The sequence below is a fragment of the Thermothielavioides terrestris genome, chromosome 5 (genome assembly GCF_000226115.1).
Source record: "Thermothielavioides terrestris NRRL 8126 chromosome 5, complete sequence".
NCBI lineage: Eukaryota > Fungi > Ascomycota > Sordariomycetes > Sordariales > Chaetomiaceae > Thermothielavioides > Thermothielavioides terrestris.
Window position 1 is genome coordinate 2,645,835 of NC_016461.1, and position 19,124 is coordinate 2,664,958.

Sequence of the window (19,124 nt, forward strand, 5' to 3'; positions counted from 1 at the left end):
GGAAAGTCTCTTTCGACCAGGAAAATTTGGCGGTGTAGCGCGGCACAATGGCAGGGCGACGACGGCGCCATGCTGGATCTTAAAGAGGTCCCGCCAAGACTAATTTCGGCCAATTGTCGGCAATGTTTTTACAGCGTCAATACCCCGCCAAGACCGCCAAGGGGTTTGCACTATCGCCACGGGTTAGCCACGGGTTAGTTCGCTGGGGGTACGGGGGGCGGCGCCAGCCCCCCGCTGGTTAGGGTGAGGGTTATGGTTAGGGTGAGGGTCAAGGTTAGGGTGCGGGTTAACTTCGTTTTCTTTTTTTTTCAATTTGGTTGAGGTTTCACGAAGTTGCTGCTACGAGTCTTTGCAATTCTTCGTTGTTGATGTTGCTCGAAGTCGTGGCGACCCCGCTCCCTCGCGGCAATTTGTAAATACTTGTAAGCGGTAGGTTCCGAAATTAGTCTTGGCGGGACCTCTTTAAGAATAACCCGGGGCCATTCACTGAATCGGACTAGCACAACCAGCCGAACAACGCCAAGCTTCAGAATTTCCAGCACTGGCCCGGTCACGTCTCCTGCTCCCGCGCCCGCTCCCGAATCTGGATCTGCCTCGACCGCACCCAACTTGCGATTCAACGAGCCGATTCTGTCCGCCGGCGGAATTGCGGCTCTCGCTACCAACATAATGCCACCTCCATTCCCTCGGCCGTCAATATGCGGCCTTCAAAACGCCTTCGCCTCCTGCCGCATCTCGACAACGACGACGACGACAACGAGGAGGGCAGCCACATCAACGACCCAGACGACAACGGCACACGCAACACCGCTATGGCGAGCATTCAGCACTACCCCCTCAGCAGCCCAATCTTTCGCGGTCCCTCCCGAATCCCCCAAATTCATCAGCCTCGAGGAGCCGCCGCAGTCGTCTGAGATGAAGCTGCCGCCAGTCAAGGGCCACCTGCCCGTGCCGCGCGACGTGTTCCCCAAGCGCGAGGGCAACCGCAAGGTCAAACCCGAGTACCTCGAGGCGACGCGGCCCAAGTCGAAGGCCGAGCTGGCCGGGCAGCCGCCGCGGTCCGCCGAGGAGGCCCGGCACCGGCTGATGGCGGCGGCGCGGCGCAGCGCGCTGGCGTCGGGCCTGCAGGGGCTCTACGTGCGCAAGAAGCAGCGCGAGAAGCGGCGGCGCGAGGCCGCGGAGGCGAACCGCAAGGCCAACCTGGCGGCGGCGACGGCGCCGGAGCGGCTGGACGAGGTGCTCACGCGGCCGACGGTGCGCGCGGCGACGGCGCTGAACACCGCGGTGGTGCCGGACCCGAACCGGTTCGCGGCCGCGGAGGAGGCGCGCGCGCGGCACCAGCAGCGCGAGGAGCTCAAGGCGGAGGCGCGGCGCGACGCGCTGGCCCAGCTGTACGTGGCCGCGCAGAGCTTCATCGTGGACGAGGCCGAGCTCGAGGCCCGCGTCAACGCCATCTTCACCCCCGACTACCACAAGTACGCCGCCGGCGGCCGCGGCGAGAGCATCTGGGACCTGCACGGCGCTCCCATCAGCGTCGCCGAGCTGCGCCAGGAAGCCATGGGCTCGTCCAACAACCTGACCGAGGCCCAGAGGGCGCCCGTCATCAAGACGACGCATCGGCAGAAGGTGGTGGCAGAGGAGTTGACGGGCGGCAAACTGTGAGGCTACTAGTACTCTGGCAGGAAGCTTTGTACGTACGTGGACGTGAGGGAGGATGTGTGGCAGGCCTGCTCGCCTGGGATGCCGTTGTGTATCAACCTGGAACCCACGAAACGGGGCGGGTTATTATTGTACTGTACAAATAGGACACAAGGGCCACCTGAAGGCTTTCCAGATCTATGCGTTTCAATCAATTCTTTTACATACCTAGAGAATGATGTACCGCGTTGGCGCTGTTGCTCATAGGGAAAATCGGCAACTCATGCAAGGTATGAACGCCTTTAAACTCCGCTTCCTCAAGCTGAAACCCCTACTTCGCCCAGGAATAGAAACCGATAACAAGAGGCAACACAACAACCGTCTACCTCCCCGGTAGATAGACTCCAGATACAAAAAACTCGCCAATGAGCACGCGGGCTCCACACCTGAGAGTTATGACTTTCATGAAGCTCATCCTCGCCTCTCCCCTATTTCCTTATATATATCACCGCCTCTCCACAAGCAAGACATGCATCGCGCCGTAGGCCAGGACGATAAACACGGCGCCGAAGACGCCCAGCTTGGTGATGTCGGGCCACATGGCCTGGTTGTCGAAGCCGAAGGAGCTCAGGATGGCGGCGCCCGGCACGGTGATGTCGATGCCGATCTTGTGGTCGACCAGGGTCAGCTGCGCGACCTCGTTGACGATGAGTGCCTCGAAGCCGTAGTGGAAGATGGACAGCCACTGCAGCCAGAGGGCGGACGGCGGGATGGCGTTGTGGTTGAGCAGCAGGCCGGCGAAGAGCAGGCTGAACAGCATGACCAGGCTGCCGATCAGGTTGGCGACGCCGTGGTCCTTGCAGACGATGCCGATGAAGAGGCAGATGGCCGCCGCCGCGAGGTTGAAGAGCACCAGCACCAGCATGAAGACGAGGAACTTGTCGACCTCGGCGACGAGGCCCGTCATCGGGTACACGATGGCGCCGAGGAGGATGGGCGGGATGATGCGCAGCGGGACGATGTCGAAGAGCACCTTGGCTGCGAAGTAGGTGATGGGCGAGTAGTACCCGTTGGCGCGCTCCCGCACAAAGAGCAGGCGCTCCTGGGAGAAGACGGAGAGACTGGTGAGGGTGCTGAAGCCGAAGAGGGCGAGGATGAAGAAGAAGAGACCGAGCCGGTTTTGGAACCCGGCAATGTCCATGCTCAGGCCGTAGAAGAGGTAGCCGGCAAAGACGGCGAGGAGGATGGCGATGGCGTAGTGCGTGAGCATCAGCATCGGGTTCCGGTACAGGTTGCGCCACGTCCGCTGCGAGAGAAGGGCGAACTGCCGCCAGTAACCGATCCGAGCGTATCCCCTCCCCATCGCGCCAATGTTGATGTTGCCGTCGCCTACGTTCCCGTTGGCGTTCTGACCGTTGCTGTTGGCCGCTGCCGTCACTGCCTGCTGGATCTCGTCGTGCGTGTTGCCGGCAATGTCGGATTGGATGTAGGACGCCACCAGAATGTCGAGATCGGTTCCGGTGCGCGCAGGAGGCGGTAAGTCGTCGTGTTCGTCTCCGGCGGACAATGTCGTAATGCGTGGAGTCTGTCTCTGGAGCTTGTAGGCCCCAACCTCGTCACCGGCGTCCGAGGAAGCGGCTGTGTCGACGGTGTGTCTGCGCCGGGTGTAGAGCTCCCGTTCCTGCCTGAGCCGCACCGAGTCGCGCCGCTTTCTCTTGGGACGCGACGAGGAGGCCTCAACCGTGCTGTTATCGTCACCGACGCTGGTGCCAGAGATGCTGGCAACCGACTTGACTGCCCTGGTGCTGCTAGGACCGACGCTGGCCACGTCTTCCGCGACAGTCCCATCGTCGAAGGACGCGGTGGAGCCGGCATGCATCGTCAGATCGACAAGATAGTCGGCAATGTTGAAACCAGGAGGGCAGCTGTAGCCGATGCGGTCAAAGTAGTCCTGGCACTGGTGCAACGGTCCGGAATAAACCGTCTTGCCCTGGGCCAAGAGGATCAGGCGGTCGAAGAGGGCGACAATGTTGGATCGCGGCTGATGGATCGTGAAGATGACGGTCCGCTTGTAGGTCTTGGCCAGCGTTACCAGGCACTCGATGACGTTGTAGGCATTGTAGGCGTCGAGGCCGCTTGTGGGCTCGTCGAGGAAGAGAATGGATGGGCTCGTGACCAGCTCGCAAGCGATGCTGACACGACGCTTTTCTCCCCCGGAAATGCCGCGACCTTTGCCCTCTTCAGACCCAATCAAGGAGTCTCGGATGTGGTAGATACCCAGCTGCTTCTCGACTTCGAGGACTCTCTGCTCCTTTGCTGCCCGCGTCATGTCCTTGGGAAGACGAAGCAAGGCGCTCGTAAGGATTGTCTCGTGAACCGTCAATGTAGGAAGCATCGTGTCCTCCTGATCGACGAAGCCGGTGGCGTGCTTGTAGTCAGCATCGCTGACCTTCTCACCGTTGACGAAGAATTCGCCCGAGACATGGCCGCGCTTGTTCTTGCGAGCGAGAATATCGAGGAATGTTGTCTTGCCAGCGCCGGAGGCTCCCATAATGGCGGTGAGTTCGCCAGGATGCGCCATGCCCTGTATGCCCGAGAGAATATCCTTGCCGTTGAGGTTGTAAGAGACGTTCCGGAAGTAGAGGGACGCCGGCTTGTGGTCAGTCATGAGCTTGATGGCTTCGTCATCCGAGTCGTCCAGATGGATCGGCCCGTACTTGAACTGTCTCCTGGACAGGTACCACGTCCCCAGGATAACCGCAACCAGGAAGAGTGCGCTCGCAGCAATGGCGCCAGCGATGAGCGGCGTGTTAATCTTGGGCACTTGGGGCGCGTATCCGGGCACCTCGGTATGGTACAAACACTCTCCAGCGGTGCACGTGAGGAGGATGCTCGCGTCGCCAAATGTGTCGCTGATCAGGTTGTTCATCTCTGGTTCCTCGAACGCGCACTTCTTTGGCTCTCCGGGTCGCTGGGTGCACTGGAACGTGGCGGGCCCTCGGATCATCTCGACGAGGAAGTCGCTAATATCGACAGAGCCATTTTCGCCGCAGAGCATGCGGTCGGGGATGCACTCGCAGCGGATCTTGCCGCATCTGTAGGACGTCGAGTTCTTTCCCCCGGACAGGTCGATGTCGGCGCTGGATTCGCATTCAGTCAGGTGGCACATGAACGACTCTCGTTCATCAACCCAGACTGCGAGCCGTCAGCAGGGGAAACAGGGAGAGGAGCGGTTCTTGGCTCACATTGGAAATCGCACTCCCCAGATTCCTTGTTGCAAGTGAACGTGACCTGGGGCACTTGGGCGCCCAAGATGTCCCGGATCGCCTTGTTCGTGACATCGCACATCTGGTAGTTTTGCTTCACCACCTCGCCACCCGTGTAGCAGACGCCGCCATCTCCCGTCTCAGTCATCAGAGCATCGCATGCGCGGTCGCTCGTGCACACATTGCAGTTGATGCCCGTCCATCCCTCGTCGCATTCGCATGATTTCCCCTGCCGCACCGGGCGGCGGTCTGGGCCTCGAGCCAGGGATCCGCAAACTGAAGCACGATGGTAAGCCAGAAATCCTGACGCGGCGGGAGAAGGGGGGAAAGAGGGGGAGGGTGGAACGCACGAGGCTCTGAGCAGTTGTCGCCGCCGAAGCCCGCAGGGCAGTTGCATTTCCCGTTGTATTCGCTGCAAGGGGCGTATTGCGCACACGAGTATATCGGGAGATTGCAGTTGAAGCTGGTAGGTAACCACAACGCATCAGCATCCTGTCTAAGGGCTGCCGGGGAAGTAGATGTCGTTGACGTCATACCATGGTGGGCATTCCTTGGGCGGCGGGCAGTCTTTTGACGGGCCTTCCATCAGGGCAAGCTGCGCTCGTATCATGTCGGCCGACGAGTAGTTGGTGTAGGCGGAGGAGACGCCTGCCAGCGACAGCGACAGCGCCGCGAAGGCGACAGCTCGGCGGAGTCTGGGCGCCATGATGGCGGACAGCGGATCGCGGTGAGACCTTATGGAAAGGCCTTGCGGATACTGCGGTACCTGAGTGAGATAGTCCGTGTTCCGGTTGGGAGTTGCAGATGTGGTTGCGCAGCTAGGAGCTCCGGCCGGCTGCGAGCAAGGCAAACCCCGCGCTCAACAAGCTGACGGCCCTGGGAACGGCGTCCCGAGCTCCGATCGTTGGAGCGAAAGGCACGCCACAGCTCGCCGCAAATTCGAAACCGATGCAACCGACAAGCGGCGCTTTGAGGAGCTTGATTCCTCTGAACTAGTGTTCGGAATACGTAAACAAATGCAATAACAGAGGACGACAGAACGACTAGGCGCAGGACGGTCGCCCGGCCGAGGTTGACAGCGCAGAGCTGCGTTGCGCTCGGCTTGGCCCCGGGGCCCGATGATGTCGCTGTGGAGTCACGGAGCACTGGCCCCATTGCTCAGATGATCAGGGGCGCGAGGGACGTGGCTGGGGAGTTGGGTGGATGGACCGCTGTGGTTGGCTACATCCCCGAGGCGGGGCGTGCAAGGCATGGGTGTTATACTAACTGGAACTAACGTTATCGCTGAAGGCTCCCAGCGATAAAGAACTTCAACTTGAACCCCTCCCAAACAGCAGAGCGATGCTGCCGGCCGGGAGCTCTTGAGCAATGTGCAGAACCGAACGTAGCCGAGCTTTCTACTTGGGAAACACCAGCCAGTCTTTCGGCTGGAGACGGAGCACCTCAAAACCGGCTCTCGAGAACGATGGATTCCCGGCATCCATCGGAACCGTCATGTTGGCCGAAGGGCGTACATGAACGGAGAACCTACGGAGTGGCCCCGCCTCCAGGAACTAGTGGACTCCGGTGTGTATAAAGAGTGGATGAAGATGCGAGACCACCGAGCCGGGCAGACGTCCGTTTCCAAGACACCCGAATAGCTAACAACCGCGGGGAACTGTGTTGTCTTTTTGCACTGATCCTTGACCCCCTCACGACCACCACGCGCCAAGATGGTCAAGATCGAGCCGTTCGAGATCGAGCAGTGGATGGACCGGTTGGAAGGCACGCCGGGCGTCCTCAACATCTCCGAGACCTGTGCGGCCTCCGTCTCCCATGACGACCTGGTGCGCTTTTGCGAAGACAAGAACGCGCCAAGCCCCCTCAGCCTCTCCAAGAAGCTGACCTACGGCGCGATCCGCGGCTCCGAGGCGCTTCGCCAGCGCGTTACCGCTCTCCTTGACCGGGCTTCCGACGCCGAGCCTCTGCCGGCCGAGAACGTCATCATCACCCAGGGCGCCATCGCCGCCAACTTCCTGCTTTTCTACACTCTGGTGGGACCCGGCGACCATGTCATCTGCGTGTATCCTACCTATCAGCAGCTGTATTCCGTCTCGGAGAGCCTCGGGGCCGAAGTGTCCTTGTGGAAGCTGAAGGCGGAGAACGGCTATGTGCCCGACGTGGGTGAGCTTGCGGGGCTGGTGAGGGCGAATACGAAGGTAGGCCGCCACACTCATCCAGTCGGGATTGGGGCCGCTCCGTTGACGTGACTAGATGATCGTCATCAACAACCCAAACAATCCCACGGGTAGCACCATACCCAAGGCGGTGCTGGAAGAGATCGTTGCCTTTGCTAAACAAAGGGGGATTATCGTCTTCTCGGACGAGGTCTACAGCCCCCTCTACCACTCGCTCCCGGCCGGACAGCAAGCCCCGCCGTCTGTCCTCACCCTCGGGTACGAGAAGACAGTGGCCACGGGCTCGATGTCGAAGGCGTTCGCGCTGGCCGGCATCCGGATCGGCTGGATCGCCTCCCGGGACCGGGCCATCATCGACGCCGTGGCGGCGGCCCGCGACTATACCACCATCAGCGTGTCGCAGCTGGACGACCAGGTTGCCAGCTATGCGCTGTCCGAGCCAGTCGTGCGGCCGCTGCTGGAGAGGAACACAGCGCTTGCCCGGAGCAATCTCGCGCTGCTGAGCGCCTTCGTGGAGAAGCACGCCTCGGTGTGCTCCTGGGTGAAGCCGACCGCGGGGACGACTGCGCTGGTGCAGTTCAGGAAGAACGGGGTGCCCGTCGACGACCCCAGCTTCGTGCTGGACTTGCTCGACAAGACAAAGGTGCTGTTCATGCCGGCTAGCCCTTGCTTTGGACGTGGGGTGGACTTTAAGGGGTCCGTTCGGCTGGGGTATGTGTGTGAGACCGGGGTGCTGGTGGAGGGTTTGGAGAGGTTGGGGCGGTACATTGAAGAGCACTTTTGAGAGCAACCGCGGCAGAAAGCAGCAAGCATTTCAATTCTCCTCCTATCTCACCGCCATCATACGCTTGTCACGCCCTTCTCAGTGGCGCCAATGGAAGTTTGGCAAAACTGGCCTTTATTTTTATTTTTTTTTTCCCCCTTTCCCGCCCGTTATGAGCGATCACGGGCATGACGGTCAGGGCGGCACCGCGCTCTGCGACACACTCTCGAACGGCCGATCGCTGCTTGGGCAGTGGTTGCTTCAGCCGCCGATGTTGGTGAGCGGGTTTCGAGTCGCGCACTGTTTCAGCGTCGGTTCATCCTCTTCCCCGGAAGTGCCAAGACCCCACAGCCTTTTGGTCCAGGCTCCACCACACGTTGCGCCAAGCCGAGAAGAGCTTAGCCTGCGGCTGGCGTTGCCAACATGACGAATGTCAGACATGACGCCGCCTGCATCCGGCAGCCGCCGGCAAGGGGACTTCCCGAAGCATGGCGGCTTTTTCCTTCTTTCACCAGTGGCCTTTCACCAGTGGCGATGAGGACGCGCATGCATGGGACCCGCAGGCCGCCTCATCAGACCTCGCTCGTTTCAACGGCTTTGCAGCGAAAAAGACACTGGCATTTTTCTCGACCATGTATACGTACGCATTAGTAACTCATGTATTAAAACACGGCCATTTGCCATTTCTCTCTTTTAAGCCCCCAAGTCGCCAAGAATCTGTGCGGGTCTGTGCCGAGCCATCTTGTATTTTGCTCCGGTCCGTCCCTCCTTCCTCTCCTGTTTCGCCACTCAGGGGCTTCTACTGCCTCCTGTTGGTCTGCCTAAACCTTCGTTGCGCAACGCACTGCCCTTCTTACTCAGCCTCAACAACTCTTGGCTTGTGACGCCTTTGATTGCCCTTCTCTTGGCGGGCCTTGGCGGCTGTGCTGCTTCCTATTCGACCTGCAGACCCGTGATCCTCCATCCGCCGGACGGTTGAGTCGGAATCCATCTATACCTACCTCCCTACTGGGCACAAATACCTACTTTCTGCCTCCAACTCTTTCTTCCCATTCCACCTTCCCAAAAACCTGGTTCTCCCGACGACTCCCACTCTGCCTCCACGATGAAAGGCCACAGCGCGGCAGCGCTCGGCGCTCTCCTCGTTGGCGTGGTGCACCCAGTTGCCGCCAATGGCGTCGTTCAGTGGGATATTCGGAGATCACAGCGCTCGCAGGAGTTCACGAAGCTAAGGAGACGAGGCTCCACCTTCAACGAGGTCATCTCAAACGACGAAGCAAGAGGCGGGTACTTCGCCACCTGCCAGATAGGGACGCCGGGACAGAACTTGACGTTGCAGCTGGACACGGGGAGCAGCGACATCTGGGTGCCGGATTCCAAAGCCTCGGTATGCCGGAAGTTTGGTAACTCAGGGGGTTGCAACCTGGGAGCCTGTATGGCTGTCCTCTGAAACGAGATCACGGCTTGACTCTTTTGCTGACCCCGTCTCGTTTAGTCGATTCGGCGCAGTCGAGCTCCTTTGAGGTCGTTGGAAAGGGCGAGTTTGACATCAGCTACGTGGATGGGAGCTCGTCCAAGGGCGACTACTTCACCGACGTCTTCTCCATTGGTGGTGCGACGCTGCAGAACATGACGATGGGGTTGGGACTCGAGACGGATATCTCGTACGGACTGGTCGGCGTCGGCTATGCCGTCAACGAAGCCATCGTCGGAAGTAGCCAGTCGGTCTCGTCGGCTTATCCGAATTTGCCCGTCAACATGGTCAACGAGGGCCTGATCAATACGGTGGCTTACAGCTTGTGGCTGAACGATCTTGGTAAGTTTCCGTTGGAACTGTACCCTAACGTTGTTTTTTTAAGGCTGACGACCTTGCAGATGCGAGTTCTGGCAGCATTCTCTTTGGTGGGATCGACACGAAAAAGTACAAGGGCGACCTCACGAGGATCCAAATTTACCCAGCCACGCAAGACATCTTTACGTCGTTCAAGGTCGCCTTGACGTCCTTGGAAGCCATCAGCCCCAGCGGCCAAGACACGCTCACGTCCACGGCGTTCCCCATTGCCGTTGTGCTGGACTCTGGGACGACGCTGTCCTACCTGCCCACGGACTTGGCCATGCAGATATGGAAGGAGGCTGGCGCCGAGTATTCTGCACATTACGGAACAGCGATTATCCCCTGCAGCATGCAGAACAGCCAGGGCTACTTCTCCTTCGGCTTTGCCGGGCCGGGCGGTCCGCGCATCAACGTCACCATGGACGAGCTCGTGCTCGATGTGTCCACTGACGGAGGGCCGCAGTTCACCTCGGGCCAGTACAAAGGGGAGACGATATGCGAGTTCGGCATCCAGAACATCAGCTCGTCCCCGTACCTGCTCGGCGACACGTTCCTGCGGTCGGCCTACGTGGTCTATGACCTGGTCAACAACGAGGTCGGCATCGCCCAGACCGACTTCAACTCGACCGAGAGCAACGTCGTGGCCTTCGCCAGCATGAGCGCCACCATCCCGTCGGCAACTGTGGCGCCCAGCCAAGCCGAGGTCACGAACCGCCCGACCGTCACGGTCCCCGCGTACGCGGCTAGCAAGGGCTTTACAGACCTCTCTGCCTCCGGTACCGCCGCTAGTACCTCGGCTGAGCAGAACGCAGCGACGCCGACGCCTAGCAGGGCTAGCACGGGCCAGATGCTGGTTGTGAGTCTCACGATGCTGCTGACGGCGGTCGGGTCGGGCTTGTTCGTCGCCATACTCTGAGTCGAGAGAGACACAAAGTTGACCTTTCTTTTTCTTTTTCTTTTCTTTTTTTTTTCTTTTTTTTTTTTCTTGCGAGTTGTATTATGGGGATCTAGACATGCGTAGGCGGCGGCCTCGTCGCTGATTATACAGCGGGCGCTGGGTTTTGAGGTTTCAGGATCTGTATTCCGTACTAAGCGCTTTACAGTTGGGGGCAAGGCAAGGGAAGTCAGACAAGTTACGTAGGCAAGATTCATTGTTTATAGGGTCACAATGGGTCATATTTTGCAACGGGATATTCCTACCGGTATATTCGCTTTTGCATCAAGGTGCCAAGTGCCAGCGATGTGGATGAATGACTGTTTGCCCTGTCCGGGCGATGCCGCGTTACACCCGTACACTAACGTTACCGAGTTAGTGGCGCGCGCCTGGATAGCACGGCCGATTCCGCGGTGCCAAGTCCCGGGCTGCGGTGGCTCCACTCAAAAAATTCGCGAGTTGGGGTGCCGAGAAGCACTCGGCTCACTTATTCGCACCACGCCGAGTTGTTCGGATGGTTCCCCAAGCCGGAGCCGTCCTCGTTCCGCCAGTCATTCCTTTATTCGGCCGCCGTCTTTTGTTGCGAAGATGCGGGTGATACGGGCTGCGACTGCTCTCAGCAGCGGCTGCGCTGCCGGCTCCAGACAAGCAGCAGTCCGCTATGCTGGCCTCGCATGCCGCGCCGCGGTCAGCGCGCCGTCGCCGCAGTGCTACTACAACTTCCGGCTCAGCGGTCTCCGCCACTTCAGCAGGAGCCCCGTCTCCCGCGCCATGAGCGCCGCCGAGGCTGCGTATGCTCACCCGAACCCTTCCCTGCGCCAATTGGGCCGTGCCGTGCCATGAGAACCGCAGCTGACCCGATGCCAATCCAGGTTGAAGCAGGCCAAGGAGCTCGCCGCCGCGAACATGACCCCCGAAGCCGCCGCCGCACGCATGACGCCCGAAGAGGCCAAGAGGTTGTCGAGGGTCCGGAATATTGGCATTGCAGTATGTGCTATGTTGTAACCTAGGAAATCGGCGGCGAAGGCTCGGGATGAGGCGGGGGGTTGCGGGTGTGCGGGTGCGCAGAGACAGATGCTGAGCAGCTCGGCAGGCACATATCGACAGCGGCAAGACCACCGTCACCGAGCGCATTCTCTTCTACACCGGCCGCGTCAAGGCTATCCATGAGGTCAGGGGCCGCGATGGCGTCGGCGCCAAGATGGACTCCATGGAGCTTGAGAGGGAACGAGGCATCACCATCCAGTCTGCGGCCACCTTCGCCGATTGGAAAAAGGTGGAGAACGGCAAGGAGGAGACGTACCACATCAACCTGATCGACACCCCCGGCCACATCGACTTTACTATCGAGGTCGAGCGCGCCATGAGAGTGCTGGACGGCGCCGTCATGGTTCTCTGTGCTGTGAGCGGCGTGCAGAGTCAGACCATCACCGTCGACCGGCAGATGAAGCGCTACAACGTCCCGCGCATCAGCTTCGTCAACAAGATGGACCGCATGGGTGCGAACCCCTTCAAGGCGGTCGAGATGATCAACTCCAAGCTCAAGTTGCCCGCCGCGGCCGTCCAGATCCCCATCGGCACCGAGAAGGAATTCGAGGGCGTGGTCGACCTGATCCACATGAGGGCCATCCGCAACGACGGCCACCGCGGTATCAACGTGAAGGTCTCGAACCAGGTGCCCGAAGAGCTCAGGGAGCTGGCCGAGCAGAAGAGGCAGGAGCTGATCGAGAAGCTGGCCGACGTCGATGACGAGATCGCCGAGATGTTCCTCGAGGAGAAGACGCCGACGCCGGAGCAGATCAAGGCCGCCATCCGCCGGGCGACCATCGCGCTCAAGTTCACCCCCGTGCTCATGGGCTCTGCCCTTGCCGACAAGTCGATCCAGCCCATGCTGGACGCCGTGTGCGACTACCTCCCGAACCCGAACGACGTCGACAACACGGCGCTCGACCGCTCCAAGGGCGAGCAGCCGGTCAAGCTTCTGCCCTACAACTCCCTGCCGTTCGTCGGCCTCGCCTTCAAGCTCGAGGAGAACCCCTACGGCCAGCTCACCTACATGCGCGTGTACCAGGGCTCCCTCAAGAAGGGCCAGTACCTTTACAACTCGCGCACCGATAAGAAGGTCCGCATCCCCCGCATCGTGCGCATGCACTCGAACGAGATGGAGGATGTGTCCGAGATCGGCGCCGGCGAGATCTGCGCCGTATTCGGCGTCGAGTGCGCCTCCGGCGACACCTTCACCGACGGCCGGCTGCCCTACGGCATGAGCTCCATGTTTGTGCCGGACGCGGTCATGTCGCTCAGCATCAAGCCCAAGCGCAGCAGCGACGCGGACGCCTTCAGCAAGGCCATGAACCGCTTCATGCGTGAGGACCCCACCTTCCGGCTGCACGTCGACGAGGAGTCGGAGGAGACCATCATCAGCGGCATGGGCGAGCTGCACCTCGAGGTCTACGTCGAGCGGCTGCGCCGCGAGTACAAGGTCGACTGCGAGACGGGCAAGCCGCGGGTCGCGTACCGCGAGACCATCACCAAGCGCGCCGACTTCGACTACCTCCTCAAGCGCCAGACGGGCGGCCCCGGCGACTACGCCCGCGTGGTCGGCTTCATCGAGCCCAACGAGAAGAGCGCCGACTCGAACTACTTCGAGTCGCGCGTCGTCGGCGGCAACATCCCCGACAAGTACATCGCCGCCTGCGGCAAGGGCTTCGAGGAGGCCTGCGTCAAGGGCCCACTGCTCGGCCACCGGGTCATCGGCGCGTCGCTGGTGGTCACGGACGGCGCCACGCACGTCACCGACTCGAGCGACTACGCCTTCAACCTGGCCACGCAGATGGCCTTCCGCAAGGCCTTCTCCGACGCCGGCGGCATCGTGCTCGAGCCGCTCATGAAGACCACCATCACGGCCCCGGTCGAGTTCCAGGGCAACATCCTCATGCTGATGAACAAGCGCGGCACCATCGTCGACACCGAGGTCGGCACCGACGACTTCTCCATGGTCGCCGAGTGCAGCCTCAACGCCATGTTCGGCTTCAGCACCCACCTGCGCGCCGCCACCCAGGGCAAGGGCGAGTTCAGCATGGAGTTCAGCCACTACGCCCCCGCGCCGCCGCACCTGCAGTAAGTGTTTCTTCTTGTTGGGGCCTCGCCGGGCTAATTTGTTTACGTGGATGCGTGGATATATATCTGGATAAATAGCTGACTGACCTTTTTTTTTTACCACTACAGGAAAGAGCTTATCGCCGCGTACCAGAAGGAGTTAGAGGCCAAGAGAACCAAGTAAAGACGGGACTCTTGGTGCTGCTTATTTCGCTCAATGCCTCAGCTGGGCATTGAGCTCGCTGCTCCCTTGTAGGGGGGGGGTTGTTCTTGCCGTCCGGAGTCGAGAAGGACGCAGACGATAGAACCATGGAGACCACAAGCTCCGGCGGGTTCTTGTAAACCCGTGACGGGATATTGTCCGATGAAGGGCGTGGTGTAAAGGCTGTATGTTTTGGGATAGATCACGGTTTGCATGGCCATATCGCCAGAGGGGGGATTGGGGGGGCACAGGCGCCACGAGATACAGATGGTGTGGGCTTGTATTCATATGCTGGGTTGGCCGTATGTACCTATAGAGTATGTAAACATGTACGATACAACCTGGAAGCCTGCCGTCGGATTGGTTAGAATAATTATGGAATCAAAAGACATCCTTCTCTCTGCCTACTTGATGCCGGCTGCGGAGAGTTGATCCTGGAAGTGGATATAGGAGCTGGCCTCGGAACGTGTCATAGGCGTCCTACGAATGCTCCGGTTGTATTTTTCTTTATCCTTTCTATGGCGCCCATCTGTACACAAACAACGGGGTATAAATGACACCACGCAGCGACCTGAAGACCTCTTCCTCCCTTCCCTTTTCGCCGCTACTTGCACTCCCGATTCAGCCTACAGGCGGCGAAGGATATCCTGCACGACCTCCTCCGTCTTGGCCTTGCCGCCCAGGTCAGGGCTGAGCAGCTTGCCCTCCTCGAGGTTGGCATCGACGGCGGCGTAGATCTTGGCGGCGGCGGCCTCCTCGTTGAGGAACTCGAGCATCAGGGCGGCGCTGCGGAGCGTCGCGATGGGGTTGGCGATGCCCTGGCCCTGGATGTCCGGGGCGCTGCCGTGGCACGGCTCGCCGATGGCGAAGCCCTCGCCGACGTTGGCGCTGGGCACCAGGCCGAGCGAGCCGACCAGGGCGGCGGCGCCGTCCGACAGGATGTCGCCGTACAGGTTCGGCGCCACGATCACGTCGTACGCCTCGGGCTGCCGGAACAGCTTGTACACCATCGAGTCGACGATCTGCTCCTCGACGGCGACGGCGTCGCGGAAGCGCGGGCCCGCCAGCGCCTCGCGCGCCGTCGCGCGGAACAGCCCGTCCGTCTGCGACAGCACGTTGGACTTGTGCGTGATGGTGACGAGCGGGCCGCGGTGGATGCTGGGGGCGCCGGCGGCGCGGATCTTCTGGCGCCGCAGCGCGATCTCGCCGGCCATGGCGGCGATGCGGCTGCTGGCGCGCTGCGAGATGCGCTTGACCGCCTCGGCGACCTTGCCCTCGGGCGTGTCGACAGTGCGCTCCTCCTTGACGTACAGGTCCTCGGTGTTCTCGCGCACGATGACCATGTCGATCGGGCGCGGCGCCGACACGACCGTCTTGACGGGCCGCACGTTGGCGTACAGGTCGAGCTTCTTGCGCAGCGCGACGATGGGCGACGAGTAGCCCTTGACGGCCGTGGTCGGCGAGCTGACGGCGCCGAAGAGCGCGCCGTCGCAGTCGGACTTGAGGATCGACACCGTCTCGTCGGGCAGCGCGGTGCCCGTCTGCTGGAACGTCTCCCACCCGGCCTTGAGGTCGATGAACTCGAACTTCAGACCGAGCGAGGCCGGCAGCGCCTCGAGGATGCGCCGGCCGGCGGGGATGACTTCCTTGCCGATCCCATCGCCGGCGATGAGACCTTATTAAGCGCGGGACGGTCAGCGCTGGTGTGCGCTCATCTTCGGGGCATTGCAAGGCGGATTTGAGAGATCTGGAGGGCTCCAGGCTGCTTACCGATTCTGAGAGTTCTGGCTGCCATGGTTGCGCTTCAATGGCTTCGCCTCGAGGCCTTGTCTGCGACAGCCTATTGAACATTTTTGGCAGCCAAATGCTCGGACTGATATCGGAGCTGCAGGGGGGTCCCGATTGGCGGACTTGCGCAGCTCGTTTGGGGCAGGGGTTCTCAATGCTGCAGATCGAAGTGTGGGGCCTGACAAGCTGCTGCGGCTCTGGTCGACTTCAACTCCTGTCTACATGAACACAATCATCAACAAAACACCCGACACTCTCAAAAGTATGTGTATATATCTGCCACTAGAATGAAAGCGTTATGCGAACCCCCTCCAACTTACTCACATCCGTGCTTATCGCCCAGTACTTCCGTGATTTTGGTTCAAACATTGGAGAACGCAATACAGGAGCAGGCAGCAGTGCAACCTAGGAAAGATGGAAAAGCAAACAGCAGAGGAGCAAACCAGAAACGGCAACGGACATGAAATAGCAAGGAAATTCTAACGCCGGGACCTCTTGGCACGCCGCTGACCCGAGCCTTGGTCGAATCCGGGAATCGTGTCGGGCCGTGACCGTGCATCGAGGCCTACCGGAGCCTTTGAGACCCTGGCGCCGGATAGGTGGTGTTCATACGTCGGTGTCCCTCGCTGGCTCTGACTTGGATCCACCCACCAGACGTTGAGAGGCAGGGTGTGGTCGAGTGTGCGTATCGGCCGATGGCCCTCGTTTAAGCTCATCATCGCCAATGCCCAGATGGCCAGGTTGACCGTGAGAACTCCCTCGCCGGAATTCGCCCAGGGAACCGAGGCGTACTGAATCCGCCAAGGCTTGGTCGGCGTGCTCCGGTCCTCGTGCACGCGGAGGACGACGACCTCATCCGGCGTCAGGATGTACCCGTACCGTGTTGCGTTGCTGACACAATAGGTCAAGACCTGACGAAAAGGCCAGATCCAGTTGGATTTGAATCTGGAGGGCAGGAGATCCTTGTCGCTCCGCCACTTGCTGCTGCACTTGCTGTCTCCCCAGACAGTGATGGTTTGGCTCTCGTCCGCTGGATCCCGGGGGTCCCAGAGGAAGATGCACCAATCCGGAGACTTGGGTTTGGCGTCACTCCGCGGGTCTTTGGACTCCTGGCCTAGGTGCCTCATGGTCAATTCGAGCTGCTCGAGACCGAGGTCGGCTAGCACTCGCTCGGCGCCGCGCTTGAGCGGGAAGCGGCAAATTTGCCAGTTCCACACCACGACAACGTCGTCGACATGAGCTTCCTTCACAATCATGCCTGGCGAGCCTCGAAGGTCCTGGATGGCGTCGGAGGCGATAGGGCCGATGTCGAAAAGGTGGCCATATGCAGCCTTGATGTTTTCGTAGGTGAAGTCCGGCCAGTTCAGCAAGCAGTCTTCTTCGAGCGGTTCATAGCGCACGCTTTGCGTGACGGCACCGGTGGGTTGATAGCGCAGGTCTAGCGCCGGGTTTGGCGCTGTCAAGAGTTCGATAATGCTCCCGGTAAGAGGCATGATGGCTCCAATGGGCGTGGATAGCAAAGGACTAGGGCCTCCAAGAACCGGAGGTGATCGTGAACATGGACCATCTTCGCGTCTAATATACGAGGGGATGAACTGATGTTGGAAATGGACGAGGACAGGGGCACCGCCTCATGGACCGGTGAGCTCGAGCTAGGCCGCAGATGGCGGTCTTCGTGTCTGATGGTGATAGCCTGGCCCGAGATGGTTGGCTATGAACGAGCAAGAGCCAAGGAGGAAGCACCCGAAGCGCCCGCAAATGCCCCTTCGGTGTAATGGTTCGCATTTGCAAACCTATGGTCGGCGTGAGCACACGGCATGCAAGTGTTCTGTGCGATTGAGCCGACGTCGATCCCCTTTCCAATCTTGCCCCCGTAGAAGCATATTGCCTTTTTAGGCGTATGTAAGCGCGTCGCCTGCCGCGCGCCTACCGACCCGAAAACCCGAAACGACACGACCTGGCAACGGCCACCGTGCGAACCACCACTGCACTTCCTATTGTACGCCGGGCTCACATCTCTTTTTCGTCGCGACACAGCAGCAGATCCCAACGATGAATATCGACGTGCGAGGCGCCGTTTTGAGCAGGGGCTGGTATACCGCATTTTGCTGAGAGGCAATGCAAGCCAGCCGCCCGCTTCCCTGGTTCCGAGGACCGAAACTCGGGCCATTCAAATTCCGGGACGAAGCCAATCGTGACATTACGTTTCTGGAGCACCTGGGTGGTGGGGTTCACGCTGAGGTCTTTCGGGTGATGATTGATGATTCCATTTACGCTCTCAAGCTGGTACGGTCATTGCCCCCCACGAATGCCCTTAGCCATCGCCTGGCCCGCCTTCGCTTACCAGACCTGCTCAGTTCCGCTTCGTGCATCCCACCATGGTCATACAGCCAAACGTGCTGCGCGACGGCACAGCTAGCATCGAGGATGTCATCAACCAGAACGACCCCTTTCATTGTGAATGCCGCGCCTACGGCCGTCTCAAGGAAGTAGGTCGGGAAGATCTTGCCGTGCACTGCTACGGTTATGTCCTCCTTAGCCGGCGTCACGAGCATGACCTTGCACAGCTTGGTTTCACGGATTGGGACCGCCGCGATGCCGTCAAGGACCGTCCGATCAGAGGTATCGTGAAGGAGTACATCGCCGATGACGGAAGTGGGCCGTTCACATTTGAGATGCTGCCTCGGATGCGTCAGGACATCATAGACCTAAACCGGCTGGGCATTGTCGTGTGGGATGTCCGGGCTGACAACTACCGCGCCGGCCGCATCGTTGACTTCAGCCAAGCGCATACAGCGCCGCACATGGAGCTGGATTGGAACTCCACTGCGTACGCGCGCAGCCAGGTCATGGATTGCTGTGTGCGCGATCGGGCGTGCTTCGACGACATGATCGAAGAGTGGAACGAGAACCACCCGGACCAGAAATTCTGGCGGCGTTTCATGCCGAATCTCGCCTTTGGCCAGCGCCTCCGTGACATGACGCGCTATCGCGAGTCTTTGTACCGGCAGGAGGGCGCGAAGTTTGACGCAGCCTTCTATGACTGGGAGAAGAAACGTAGTACATCTTCGTCACCAAGGGCAGTTCAGAGTCCTCGATCGGATCGGAAAACGCGGAGGGAACGTGCGACCAACGGATCGGTGTCCAAGAAGCGAAATGTTCGGCGTCGTGGGAGAAGAAGAGGAACCGCAAACCACCCTGGGTGATAACACGATAGCGAACGCAATCTTACATTCAAGGGCAAAGTAGGCTTCAACTGCCGACTCCCGAGTTCCTACACAGTAAACTCCGCCACTTTTGTCGACCCTAAAGAGTGGGACAGGGAAGACTGCTGATAGCGGGTTGGCATCGCTGACCGGGGCTCGCATTCCCATTCCAGAGTCTTGCTTTGCGGGTGTCCACCTCGACGGTACGAGCTAAGCT

At 60.1% G+C, this 19,124-nt stretch overlaps 8 protein-coding genes across 8 annotated transcripts; 5 read left to right on the forward strand and 3 right to left on the reverse strand.

Moving 5' to 3' along the window:
• Positions 1-449: 449 nt before the first annotated feature.
• THITE_2122121 (uncharacterized protein) lies at positions 450-1,767 on the forward strand. The gene has a single exon (XM_003656818.1). The coding sequence runs from the start codon at positions 916-918 to the stop codon at positions 1,660-1,662; it is 747 nt and encodes a 248-aa protein (XP_003656866.1). The 5' UTR covers positions 450-915; the 3' UTR covers positions 1,663-1,767.
• Positions 1,768-2,089: 322 nt separating this feature from the next.
• Positions 2,090-6,024, reverse strand: THITE_2122124 (uncharacterized protein). The gene is made up of 3 exons (XM_003656819.1): positions 5,255-6,024; positions 4,884-5,180; positions 2,090-4,833 (listed from the first exon to the last, which is right to left on the reverse strand). Exons 1-3 carry the CDS (start codon positions 5,436-5,438, stop codon positions 2,144-2,146), a joined length of 3,171 nt encoding a protein of 1,056 aa, XP_003656867.1. The 5' UTR covers positions 5,439-6,024; the 3' UTR covers positions 2,090-2,143.
• Positions 6,025-6,500: 476 nt separating this feature from the next.
• THITE_2122126 (uncharacterized protein) lies at positions 6,501-8,099 on the forward strand. Its single transcript, XM_003656820.1, has 2 exons — positions 6,501-7,102; positions 7,158-8,099. The coding sequence occupies exons 1-2, from the start codon at positions 6,617-6,619 to the stop codon at positions 7,863-7,865; spliced, it is 1,194 nt and encodes a 397-aa protein (XP_003656868.1). The 5' UTR covers positions 6,501-6,616; the 3' UTR covers positions 7,866-8,099.
• A 658-nt stretch (positions 8,100-8,757) lies between these two features.
• Positions 8,758-10,913, forward strand: THITE_2122131 (uncharacterized protein). Its single transcript, XM_003656821.1, has 3 exons — positions 8,758-9,277; positions 9,340-9,660; positions 9,720-10,913. Exons 1-3 carry the CDS (start codon positions 8,950-8,952, stop codon positions 10,592-10,594), a joined length of 1,524 nt encoding a protein of 507 aa, XP_003656869.1. The 5' UTR covers positions 8,758-8,949; the 3' UTR covers positions 10,595-10,913.
• A 164-nt stretch (positions 10,914-11,077) lies between these two features.
• THITE_2122133 (uncharacterized protein) lies at positions 11,078-13,910 on the forward strand. Its single transcript, XM_003656822.1, has 4 exons — positions 11,078-11,403; positions 11,485-11,599; positions 11,706-13,732; positions 13,841-13,910. Exons 1-4 carry the CDS (start codon positions 11,201-11,203, stop codon positions 13,893-13,895), a joined length of 2,400 nt encoding a protein of 799 aa, XP_003656870.1. The 5' UTR covers positions 11,078-11,200; the 3' UTR covers positions 13,896-13,910.
• Positions 13,911-14,370: 460 nt separating this feature from the next.
• On the reverse strand, positions 14,371-15,750 carry THITE_2122134 (uncharacterized protein). Its single transcript, XM_003656823.1, has 2 exons — positions 15,684-15,750; positions 14,371-15,588 (listed from the first exon to the last, which is right to left on the reverse strand). The coding sequence occupies exons 1-2, from the start codon at positions 15,706-15,708 to the stop codon at positions 14,540-14,542; spliced, it is 1,074 nt and encodes a 357-aa protein (XP_003656871.1). The 5' UTR covers positions 15,709-15,750; the 3' UTR covers positions 14,371-14,539.
• Positions 15,751-16,086: 336 nt separating this feature from the next.
• On the reverse strand, positions 16,087-17,303 carry THITE_2122136 (uncharacterized protein). The gene has a single exon (XM_003656824.1). The coding sequence runs from the start codon at positions 17,192-17,194 to the stop codon at positions 16,181-16,183; it is 1,014 nt and encodes a 337-aa protein (XP_003656872.1). The 5' UTR covers positions 17,195-17,303; the 3' UTR covers positions 16,087-16,180.
• Positions 17,304-17,635: 332 nt separating this feature from the next.
• On the forward strand, positions 17,636-18,941 carry THITE_2122138 (uncharacterized protein). Its single transcript, XM_003656825.1, has 2 exons — positions 17,636-17,987; positions 18,059-18,941. The coding sequence occupies exons 1-2, from the start codon at positions 17,820-17,822 to the stop codon at positions 18,905-18,907; spliced, it is 1,017 nt and encodes a 338-aa protein (XP_003656873.1). The 5' UTR covers positions 17,636-17,819; the 3' UTR covers positions 18,908-18,941.
• The last annotated feature ends 183 nt before the right edge of the window (positions 18,942-19,124 follow it).